Source organism: Nicotiana attenuata, unplaced genomic scaffold (genome assembly GCF_001879085.1).
Source record: "Nicotiana attenuata strain UT unplaced genomic scaffold, NIATTr2, whole genome shotgun sequence".
In the NCBI taxonomy this organism is placed as follows: Eukaryota; Viridiplantae; Streptophyta; class Magnoliopsida; order Solanales; family Solanaceae; genus Nicotiana; species Nicotiana attenuata.
Genome location: NW_017672813.1, coordinates 43,050 through 54,221, shown reverse-complemented (window position 1 = coordinate 54,221; position 11,172 = coordinate 43,050). Strand labels below are relative to the sequence as shown.

The 11,172-nt window shown below is 36.8% G+C and overlaps 2 protein-coding genes across 2 annotated transcripts; both read right to left on the bottom strand.

Annotated features, from left to right (window-relative positions):
* Positions 1-6,039: 6,039 nt before the first annotated feature.
* Positions 6,040-7,194, bottom strand: LOC109214596. The gene has a single exon (XM_019378533.1). The coding sequence runs from the start codon at positions 7,192-7,194 to the stop codon at positions 6,040-6,042; it is 1,155 nt and encodes a 384-aa protein (XP_019234078.1).
* Positions 7,195-9,054: 1,860 nt separating this feature from the next.
* On the bottom strand, positions 9,055-10,147 carry LOC109214595. Its single transcript, XM_019378532.1, has 2 exons — positions 9,694-10,147; positions 9,055-9,584 (listed from the first exon to the last, which is right to left on the bottom strand). Exons 1-2 carry the CDS (start codon positions 10,145-10,147, stop codon positions 9,055-9,057), a joined length of 984 nt encoding a protein of 327 aa, XP_019234077.1.
* Positions 10,148-11,172: the final 1,025 nt, after the last annotated feature.

Here is an 11,172-nt window from a genome sequence, read left to right as displayed (position 1 = left end):
TTAAAAATTAAACCCGCCCTGCCCCGCCCCGCCCTGCAACTGCAAACTCTTAAACCCGCACCGTCCCGCTAACGATCAAACCCGCCCAGCCTCGCACCCGTACCGCCCAATTGTCATCCCTAATTTTGTCTACCTTAAACTCCTTGTTTAATGCTAATAAAAGTTTCATTATTGAGGTTAACTATCATTTCCAGTTTTAAAAGCAACATTGGGGTTCCTTGACTTTAAGGTTCGTCCTTGAACGTCCAACTATGTAAGTGACTTTAAAAGAGAAATTTAACTATTTTACCTATCTCTAAATTCTAAGGACGAAGGTACGTTTGTAGCTGCACCTAAAAATAATAACCGACAATATATATATTTTTTGTATATATGTGTTTTATATACATTTAATATATATATTTTATACACTTTTTGGCTAGCGAATACAATTAGTTTCTATCGACCGCGATCAATTTTATATTTTGCCCAGTTCTCAATTAGCTAAAACGACACGACATCAATGTAAAGTTGTCAAATGAAACATTTGGCAAATAATATATGAATAGTTATAAAACTTTTGTATTAAGTAATACACTTTCTTTCGTGTCTCTCACTTTTTTCTATTGAAAGTGGAAAAAACATGAACGATCCTACGTACAAGTGGGTACAGAGAGAGGGAAAAACGTAAATCAATGTCTTTTTATTTTATTTTATTGGTTATATATTTAGTGAATATTGCAACTTGTCTTTGACTTGAAGCCTACAGCAAAGCCACACCGTTGACATGTGAATTACTGAATTTCATGCATGAAAGTAGCCCATTTGAAGCTTAGTTGGCAAATTTAATTAGCCAGATCAATTAGAAAAATAAAACAAGTTTACTTGGGATAGAAAGATTCTTTTAAAAAGTTGGATTTTAATTTTCATTTTACTAATATCATGCTAATATTTACAATATATACTACAATAGTCGAAAAATCCGGTTGTTTTCTAGTCGTTTGGCAAATTAAATTGTCCGACCACTGTAATTTTCGACTATAATAGTGGGAATTTTTTTTTCCGACTACACCAAAACGGTCTGAATGTAGCCATAAAATTGGATTTTTCGACTACTTTTCGACTATTTTGATAGTTGAAAAACTGTGATTTTTGTTTATAGTGTTTTCATTTTAATGATGTCATACTAAGATTTACAATATATACGAATTAGGTATTCATAAACAGGAAAACGGTTAAAAAAAGATAAAGACGTCTAGCAGCTAGCACAATGTTTTCATATATTCCAGTAGGAGTAGTTTTTTTTCTTCTCTTTCTGTACAAAGTGCAAACTAATATTTTCAGGAAAGAAAAAAAAATGATACAGCCATATTCTAAAAGGACATATATAGTTTTGGGGACAAATATGGTGGTAGTTTCATTATTGGTTCGAAATCAAGTTGAGATTAAGCTACAAAAGAAAGGACATATATTGTACTTGAGCCTTCATTTTCTATACCTTTTTTGCAATGTGAGAAGTGATTATGGCTATTTGAGAACAATGATTGTAATATGCAGAACTTATGATTAATGGAATAGTTTGTTATGCTTTTTGCAATTTGAAGTAGTTGGACTAGTTATTAAAAGTAGTACAGCATAGCCGTGATTTTTATTAAGTTGTGTCAAAATATAAAAAGTAAACACACGTAAAAATTAAAAGGAGCCAACATATAGTAATAATATGTCATTAAAATATTTTATCTAGCTACTCAAAGTAATTTTCCAGATGAAGGGGTGTCTTGACACCCCTAGAGATAAGATGGCTCCGCCATTGACTCTCTCTATTTTAATTCATGTGATGTAATATGACGTGTATGAAGTTTGAGAAAAAAAGAAACCTTTTAAAATTCTGATCTTAATATGGACAAAAGCCATCGTCTTATGCTTGTGAATCCCCTCTTTCAGCTGCAACAAGTAGGGATCATCAAACTGCTTCTCCTTCACTTCGGCTACTAAGGAGGAACAAGTCATGCTCTTGACAACAGCTCCACCATCTTCGGAGTCCGAAAGTCGAACTCCTAGCTTGGCTAAGCGGTGAACTTCTTTCACCATAGTTCTCTTGTCTGCCTCAATAATGAGCTATACTTCCTATACTTATTATCTCTTTAAGGTAATTCATGAAAACACTTACAGTATTGTTGTGAGCTAAGTCTTTAATTAGTACTCCGAAGATTAGAGTCTCGTGCAATGGAAATACCCTCGTGATACATAACTGGGCATGATTTTATAGTTTTTATATCTGATGCGAACTATGCGGGTTTCAAATCTCCATCTGGATTTACTGAAGATTTTCACATCTCCCCCTTAGACCAAAGGTTAAGGTCTTGTACTTGCGGATCCTTCTCTTATATTGACTTACTTCTGAGCAATATTCCTTACTAGGAAAAACTAAATTACTTACATAAACGGAAAGCTAATGTATTCACAACTATCATGCCCAATCTTAATGATTTAACTCGGCTCATTCTGTCAATCTTGGGGAAACTTCTTTTCGATAACTCTTAAGGACAATTCTTTTGTAGTTTGCACTCTTACTGCTCGCTTATTTTCTTTTCTTCCACTGTCAGTGTACTTCGGGTTTAACTTAAACTCTTTGGGTTCTAACATGTTTTCGGTATTTCAAACTGTCATCCACTCACTAGAGTTTACTTGGCTAAGTGAATCAAATCTTACTTGTTCCAACTCTGCTGAAATTGCTAATTCATTGTATCTACTCAAAACTTACTTACTATTCTTTTACTAACCACCAACTAGCATCATGTTTTCTTGTTCTGCTTTGAATAACTAAAGTGAAGCATAGATTATTTCTAACTTCCCTCACCATCCGACCATATTCTAGGTCACATACTATCCTTTTTTTAAAACTATGTACATAGATCGCACTTAGCAAAGTTCATCCGTCTTAAACGAAATTGAAATATCTGACCCAAAACTTTCTCTACACTTCAAAATCATAACATACTATAAACATCCAAGTTAAACACTTGGTCATATCACCTAAATGGAAAATGTCATATATTTTATCTCACAATAATAGGTGCTTCTTAAAGTAACTTACTAACATGGTACTTTTTGGTTCTGATTTGAAAAAATCCGAACAACTTAAAATCATTCCCTAAAATTCAATTTTGGCTGCTCTTGGTTCTCATTTCGTATACCATATCTCTTTAGTCATATGCATGAGTCGTGCGAAAAACACATCTTTGGTAATATCAAACATTTCTGCCTCCTAGGTATTTTGCCCTTAGGCTCTTTTCTGTCCAAAACTATAGTGATCAATTCCATGCTTGCTGAGGTTAAATTCTTAACTTGTACGTGGGGTTTGGCATCTAAACTATCATCATCCCACATGTGGCTCCATTTCCAAGAACTAGAAGAAATTGTTCTGTGAGGTAAAACACATACGGATACACTACCATACACAAACGTCTCCTTCAGAGTGTACCATCATCTGATAAATCACTTCCTGCACCATCCAGTGAGTCTGAAAACACTGACTGGCTGAAAGTACTGAAGACTGTAAGGTAATTATAATTCACCGAAAGAACCGGGGATCACCAAATAGCTAGCACGAGAATCCGAGCGCTCGAAATTGTCAACCTGTAAATCATTACCTGCATCGTGAGATGCAGGCCCTGGGCAAAAGGGACGTCAGTACATTTGAATTGCACAAGTATGTAAAAGCAACTGAAAGAAAGAACTATAAATGCCGAAACTGATACTAAGCTGATAACTGAGAATTGATAATTAATAACTGAAATGATAACTATTGAAACTGAAATAGAAATGATAGCTGATAATTGATAAGTAAAATGATAACTAATAAGTGAAATGATAACTGATAACTGAACTGAACAAAGGAAGTAAGGATATGAATACTCCCTCATCCGAATGATGAACCACCTGTTTATCTGAATAAATAAATTGCGGCATCAGGCCCAATATACATGTGCACAAACTGCGGCCTCAGGCCCAAGTATACCTATACATAACTGCGGCCTCAGGCCCAATGATGCATAAATCATAAACTGTGGCCTCATGCCCAAAGATGAATAAAGCATTAATTGCGGCCTCAGGCCCAAATATGCATAAAACATTAACTGTGGCCTCAGGCCCAAATATGCATAAAGTATTAACTGCGGCCTCAGGCCCAAATACAGGGGTTCAACATTCAGGGATTTAAAATCAGGAACTGAGAATCATACTGTAATACATGATACTGAAATACTGAACCATACTGAGTTACATGATACTTGAATGCTAAATAGAACTGGACTGAGACATGTACTCATGAAATGATTATGAAAACTGAAGCTTCAATTGTTTATGACATGCTGAGTAATCTAGGCTGAGACTCATGGGAATCAAACTCAAGTCTATATTGATTACGCATTGAGCTCACAACATTTCGAAGGGAAGTCATGAACGAGTTATGAAGCTAGATAATAGATGTTCTGTAACTATTAAAGGAACTAGTCTTAACTATATTTCTGAGGCAATTAGTAACGTCGTAAAAGAAACGTGGTGTAGGGAGAATCATTAACATTCCCAAACATAGAGAGTTAGCCTCACATACTTTAACTTCCTTCTCTTGAGTGTAGTACAATATTCGCCAACCCTTTCAACTTTAATTTATACCAATACAAGTCAAAGGGATTCCATATTAGCAATAATACTCATTTTTTTGTCACTTAGGCATTTTCTCAAACACTTGGTGGGCATAAAGCTTCATATCCCTCATTAATGGTGTTTCTATACCCAACAAGCCATTCTCTTGCTCCTAGATAAATTCTAAATTCTCAAATTTCTTATAATCAATATCATTCTTCTTCACTCATAAGATAAACAACACACGTAACCAATAATCAGCAATCAATAACCCAAGCATATAATTGTTCATGCTTTTCATCAACTCATATATTGTGAACATAGAGTCTATAATTATTAATCCAATGCTATAATAAATTAGAGGGTGAAGACATTACCTTTTTGAAGTTCAATCCTCTTTTTTTTTTAGCAAATATACCACTAGGCAGGCTGCCTAGTGGCTAATATATAAATAAAACAGCCCAAAATTGGGTCCAAAGTTTACAAGATGTCAAAAAACAAGCTAAAAGAAGTCTGAAAATACCAACTACTATGAAGGCTATAATGTAAAACTGACTAGCTATTACAACATGATCAAATGACTGCTTCCTCCTCCTGTGAGTGTTTGTGAATCCTAATGCCCATTTCAGATACCAAGTAGCACCTATCAAGCTCTCACCAGGCGCTAGGGTATGAGGGGTATAGGAAAATAAGGATTCCAAGCAGCAACTCCACAGAACTGAAGCAAACAAGACCTTAACAACATGAATGTTGATCCAGGATGAATGATCAGGAAATGTCTCATGCTTATTCTTCAAACTCAACATGTATATTGCACTACCATCTCAAAATGAGTGTGTGACCACACTAATACCATTGAAAAATTATAGGACAATAACAACAGCAATAGAACCAGTGTAGTGCGTGACAATCCATATGTGTGTGATGAACATGATGCTAAATCAAGCTCATAAAGGAGTCTTAGCTTGTTCAAATAACTAAAGCCTAACCACATTGAAATCCAGCTTTGGACATCTAAATGAACCAACAGAATTGGGCTGCACATTGCCTCAAACAGAACCAAGGCTGTGCTAAGTACAAGCCTACTGTCCAAAAGAATATACTTATCTATCATTAAAATATCCCCAGATTGAGCATGACGCCATGCTAATACCACTGAGTAACACCCTAATGATATACAGTAAGTGATAAGCGACACAAATGCAGAATAATCCAATCCAGAAAAGATGTCTATTAAGTGTACTGATATATCTTGAAATCTTATGAATGTTCCTGACTTGCCTTTATATGTAACAACCATTCTGAAAACTACTAAATCACCCCCAGAATGAGCATGATAGCATGCTAATACCACCGGGAAGGCATTCAACAATGTCCATAAGAATGCAAGAACAGGCTTTGGCAGTGCAAAACTTAGGTTGTACAATAGTCAGGTGCTTTCCTCTTGGCAATCCTAACTCTAAGGTTAGGTATTTGAGCTTTGTCCATATTGATTAATGTTTTTCCTTCAGATGGAAACTCATGAAATGAGTGAAAGATGATTGTACCTGCAAAAGAGAAAACAAGGTTAGCTAAAAAATCAGCAACTTTGCTGCCCTCCCTTAGCACATGTTGAAACAGCACATTGTATAAGTTCCTTATCTCTTTGATCCTTCTCACTTCTGCCCCTATACACCATGGTGTCTCCCATTCATCATCAATGATCTTACTCATCACTAAAGAGTCAGTTTCCATGATCAAAGGGTGAAGCTTCCTCTCCACACAGAGAACCAGTCCTTCAACAACAACCTTTGCTTCTGCCACAATGTTAGTTGCCTCACCTATCTCCCTTGCTTTTGCAAATACCAGGTTCCCCTCATGATCTCTAACAAAAAATCCATAAGATCTAGGGCCCGGATTTCCCCTTGATGCTCCATCTGTATTGCACTTAAACCATCCTTCATATGGAAATTGCCATGTGACTCTCTTAGTGACTACAACTGGCTTGTAATTTTCAAAGAATTTGATCATCTCTGGCCACAATAATGGAATCCTAGGAAGCCAAGGATACCTCACCTTTGCCATGTAATACAATGTCTTATTAACCTCATGTATGACTCTACTACAAGGCACTGTCCCCCCATGCTTGATTGTATTCCTTCTCTTCCATAACTCCCAAAGAATCAATGCAGGAGCTGCTTGAAATAATGGTTTTAGCTTAGGGCAACACTTTGCATTCCACCATTCTCTTATAACTTGATATACTTGTACCAAATTGATCACCAAACCTGTTGCCTGCGTAAAGTTCCTCCACACCTTAGTTGCAGTATCACTTGTTAAGAACAAATGCTGGTAAGAATCCTCTTGTGGTGGTAAGCAGCACCAACACTTAGATACTACCACGTAGCCCCCTCTCCTCCACAAGTTATCTATAGGAACTTTCCCCTTCCATACTCTCCAGAGAAAGAAAGAAATCTTGAAAGGCAGACCCTTGGTCCATATCTTAACAAATTCAAGATTGCTTGGTTCCCTATGCCTTAGAATTCTCCAAGCACTACTAACAGTAAAATTACCTGAAGGTGTAGGCATCTATCTAGGGGTGTCCCAATACTCATCAGCATCTGCAAAGTGCACCTCTTCTCTAATATGATCAGCTATGTCTTAAGGGAAATTTTGATCAAGAAGTTGATCATTCCATTGTTCCTCCTCTCTCAAATCAACTACATCTTGCAGTTCTTCATTAATGGGGAATTCTGGAGGCAACACATGGTACAAAGCTCCTAATCCAGTCCAGTTCTCATGCCACACATTGGTAGACCCTCTATTCATCTCCCATAAGATTTCATGCTCAATTTCCTCCATAGCCTCTAACATTTTTCTCCATACATGTGACCCCTCCCTGAATTGAATTACAGTTGGTAGTTCTTTCTTGCAGTACTTGTTCCACATGAAGTTGGACCATAAAGATTTGGTAGTTCTAAACCTCCACCACAGCTTAGCAATTAATGCTTTTGAAACATCAATCAGAGATCTAAAACCTACTCCTCCCTCCTCCTTAGGAAGACATAGATTTTGCCACTTTGTCCAATGCCTACTCCTCCCTTCATCCTTATTGCTCCAAAAGAATCTTGCAAATGTTTTGTGCAAGTGTTCCAGTACATTATCAGGAGGATCAAGCACTGAAAGTATGTGAGTAGTCATGCTTTGTAATACACTAGAAATCAATGTAGCCTTTCCCCCATATGATAATAACTTTCCTTTCCAAGAGTGTAACTTTGCTTTCACTTTCTGAATCAAATCATTGTAGTACTCCTTTCTTCTTCTTGTATAGAATATTGGACACCCAAGGTATGTGAAAGGGAATGATCCCTTTGTAAATCCAGTGATATCCCCTACTGCATTTGTCAAATCTCCAGACACATTGGCATGCATGTAATATAAACTCTTTGCCTTGTTAATCAACCGTCCAGAAGTATGTTCATACTGAGCCAAGACATCTGCAATCTTCTTCAAAGAGTAAGGATCTGCAGATGCAAATATAATGGTGTCATCAGCATAGGCAAGATGGTTCAATGGCTCAGTCCACTTTGGCATTCCAAAGCCTATTAACTGCTTGTCTTCAAACAATTTGTTCAAGGATCTTGACAACACCTCAGCTGATAGAATGAACAAAGCTGGGGATAAAGGATCCCCTTACTTCACACCCCTTGAAGAATGAAAGAAACCAGAAGCTTGGCTATTAACCATGACTGAGTACCAATTGTTTGCTATAAGATTCCACACCATATTTATGAAATTTTCAGCAAATCCCATCTTCCTTAACACATGCATCAGGTACTTCCATGACACCCTATCATATGCCTTAGCCATGTCTAGCTTGATAACAACATTGGCAGGCTTCCCTCTCAACCTTATGTGTGTGACAATCTCTTGAGTCAATAAAATGTTTTCAAATATACTTCTTCCCTTGACAAAACCTGACTGGTTTAAAGAGAACAAGGCTGGCAGAATCTTTTCCAGTCTATCATGAACCACCCTTGAGAACACCTTATTTATGAAATTACTTAGGCTTATAGGTCTTAGATCAGAGAGTGTTTGGACTCTAGGCTTCTTGGGCAACAAAACAAGGTTTGTGTGAGTTATTGACTTAGGCAAATGGCTGCCATCAAAGAACAAGATCAGCAGCTTATGTATATCTTCCCCTACAATGTCCCAGCATGCTTGAAAAAACAAACCAGAAAAACCACCTGGACCACTTGCACTCTCACTGCTCAATGCAAACACAGACGCTTTCACCTCCTCCCTAGTAGGCAATCTCCACAATTCTATGTTCTGCTCCCTTGTCACCATTGTAGGCACATTGTTCAAAAGATCAAAGCTTGAAGGATCATCTTCCTTAGTGAATTGCTTCTGATAGAACTCCACTGCAGCATTAGACATCAGCTCATGTTATTCAATCCATACCCCATCATTATTCTGGATTCTTTTCAGTTGTAGCTTTTGCCTCTTGCCATTGACATGGTTGTGAAAGAACCTAGTGTTTCTGTCTCCTTCTTCAAACCAGTTCATACCAGCCTTTTGTTTCCAGCATTGCTCTTCTATGCTTAAGCACTTCTTTAGTTCAGCCTGAGCTTGCTGAAGTTCTATCCTATTCTCCACAGATGGATCTTCTTCAAACAACATTTCCTTGATCCTCACCACATCCTCCCTAATGGCCAACTTCTTGAAAATATCCCCATAGGCTAGTCTGCTCCATTTAGATAAAGCAATCTTAACCCTTTTTAATTTCTGCTTAAACATCAAGAATGGATCCCCTATGAAATCAGCAATCCAGTTCTGCTTCACCACATCCTTGAATGTCTCATGTTTTGTCCAAAAGTTCAGGAACTTGAAGGGCTTAATAAATTTCATTGCTTCCTCCCCACAGTTCATATATACTGGAGCATGATCTGAACCTGTTCTAATGAGATGCTCCACCTCTATATTAGGGAATAGCGTTTGAAAAGGCAAAATTCACACAAATTCTGTCTAACCTCTTGAATATACACTCCTCATTTGGCCTCCCATTCCACCAAGTAAAAGGGCTACCCTTATAACCTAAATCAAACAGGCTACAAGAGTTCACACAAAAAGCAAAATCTTCATATTCTGGAGGATATACAGGCAAACCACCTATCTTTTCGTCCTCATTCATAACAACATTGAAATCACCCCCAACTAGCCAGGGTAGTTCCATATCACTAGCTAAATAATAAAGATTATCCCAGAGTTCTAGCCTTTCCAAAGCACAACACTTAGCATATACAATAGTCATCATAATATGCTTACCTAGATCTTGATGATAAACTCTGATTGTCATTTGTTGCTCAGTGTCAATCAACAAGTCCCATTCCACAACAGCATAAAAAATCAGCCAGATCTTTCCATTCACATTAGAAACTGCAGCATCCATTCCTAGCCTTCTTCTATAATTGTAGATAAATTTCTTCTTTTGAAATGGCTCCATGAGTGCAACAATGAAGAAACCATGTTCCTTTTGCATATTTATAACTCTTTGAAAGGCCTGTTGAGTCTTAATAGACCTTATGTTCCATATGAGAGTTTTGATCATCATCTTGAAGCTGCAGAAGCTGCCCTTCTAGGCAAGATTCTTAGAGGTTGCTGTGACTCTTTAGGTTGATTTTTCTTCCCTTTCTTTCCACTTCTATCAGCTGCCCTAGGAGATACATCCCCTTCCTTCATCACTCTTTTAAAATTGTCTGTTGTAGACTCATCATCACCTTCCTCCTCAAATTATCTTTTTTGATCCACCAAAGAATTTTGGATATCTAATGGCAATTCCTGATGTGTTATGAGATCATGTAGTACCTGATTAGGAGACTTCAATGGTGTGAGCACGTGATTTTTGTCCTATATATGAATTATTCCCAAAAAAAATCAAACAAAAATGATTTTTCCTTATTTTTACAATTTTTGTGAATTTTTGTGTCATTTTCTGTTAATTGTTTGCATTTTTATTTGTGCATGTTAATTCATATGAAAATACAAAAATATGCATTTGCATTTTTGATATAATTTCATATTTTTAGGATCGATTAGGGGTTAGTTTGTTTTAGAACAAAACATGAAAAATCACAAAAATAGTCTACTTTTGCGTGCTTAAGTGTTAATTGTTGAATTTGTCATTAACTAGACATTTAAACAATTTTAGAAAATTAATTAGCTCAACTTTGGAAATAAATTAGGTCTCTATTTTAAATTTTGCATTTTAATAAAATCAAAAAAAAAAATATAAATACAAAAATAAATAAAAGAAATACAAATGGGAAAAGAAAACAATTAAAAGAGGACTGTTTTTTAAAAAAGACCAAAATTGGGCCAAATTGGCTAGCCCAAACCAATTCCCCTCCCAAACCCATTCTCAGGTCAGCCCACATCACCCCAACCCGGTCCAGACCCCCTCCATACCAAACGACACCGTTTGGGGCTGAGTCAATCCTGGCCGTCGAGGATTTATCATCCAACGGCCAGGAACCATGCACCATTGAGTATATTACTGTCCAAACG

Excerpts from the sequence above, each read along its gene's own strand:
- LOC109214596 (XM_019378533.1), bottom strand. The coding sequence starts at position 7,194 with ATGCCTACACCTTCAGGTAATTTTACTGTTAGTAGTGCTTGGAGAATT.
- LOC109214595 (XM_019378532.1), bottom strand. The coding sequence starts at position 10,147 with ATGCAAAAGGAACATGGTTTCTTCATTGTTGCACTCATGGAGCCATTT. Across the intron at positions 9,585-9,693 it reads GTTTGATTTAGGTTATAAGG|AGGTGGAGCATCTCATTAGA; the intron begins GTAGCCCTTTTA and ends TCCCTAATATAG.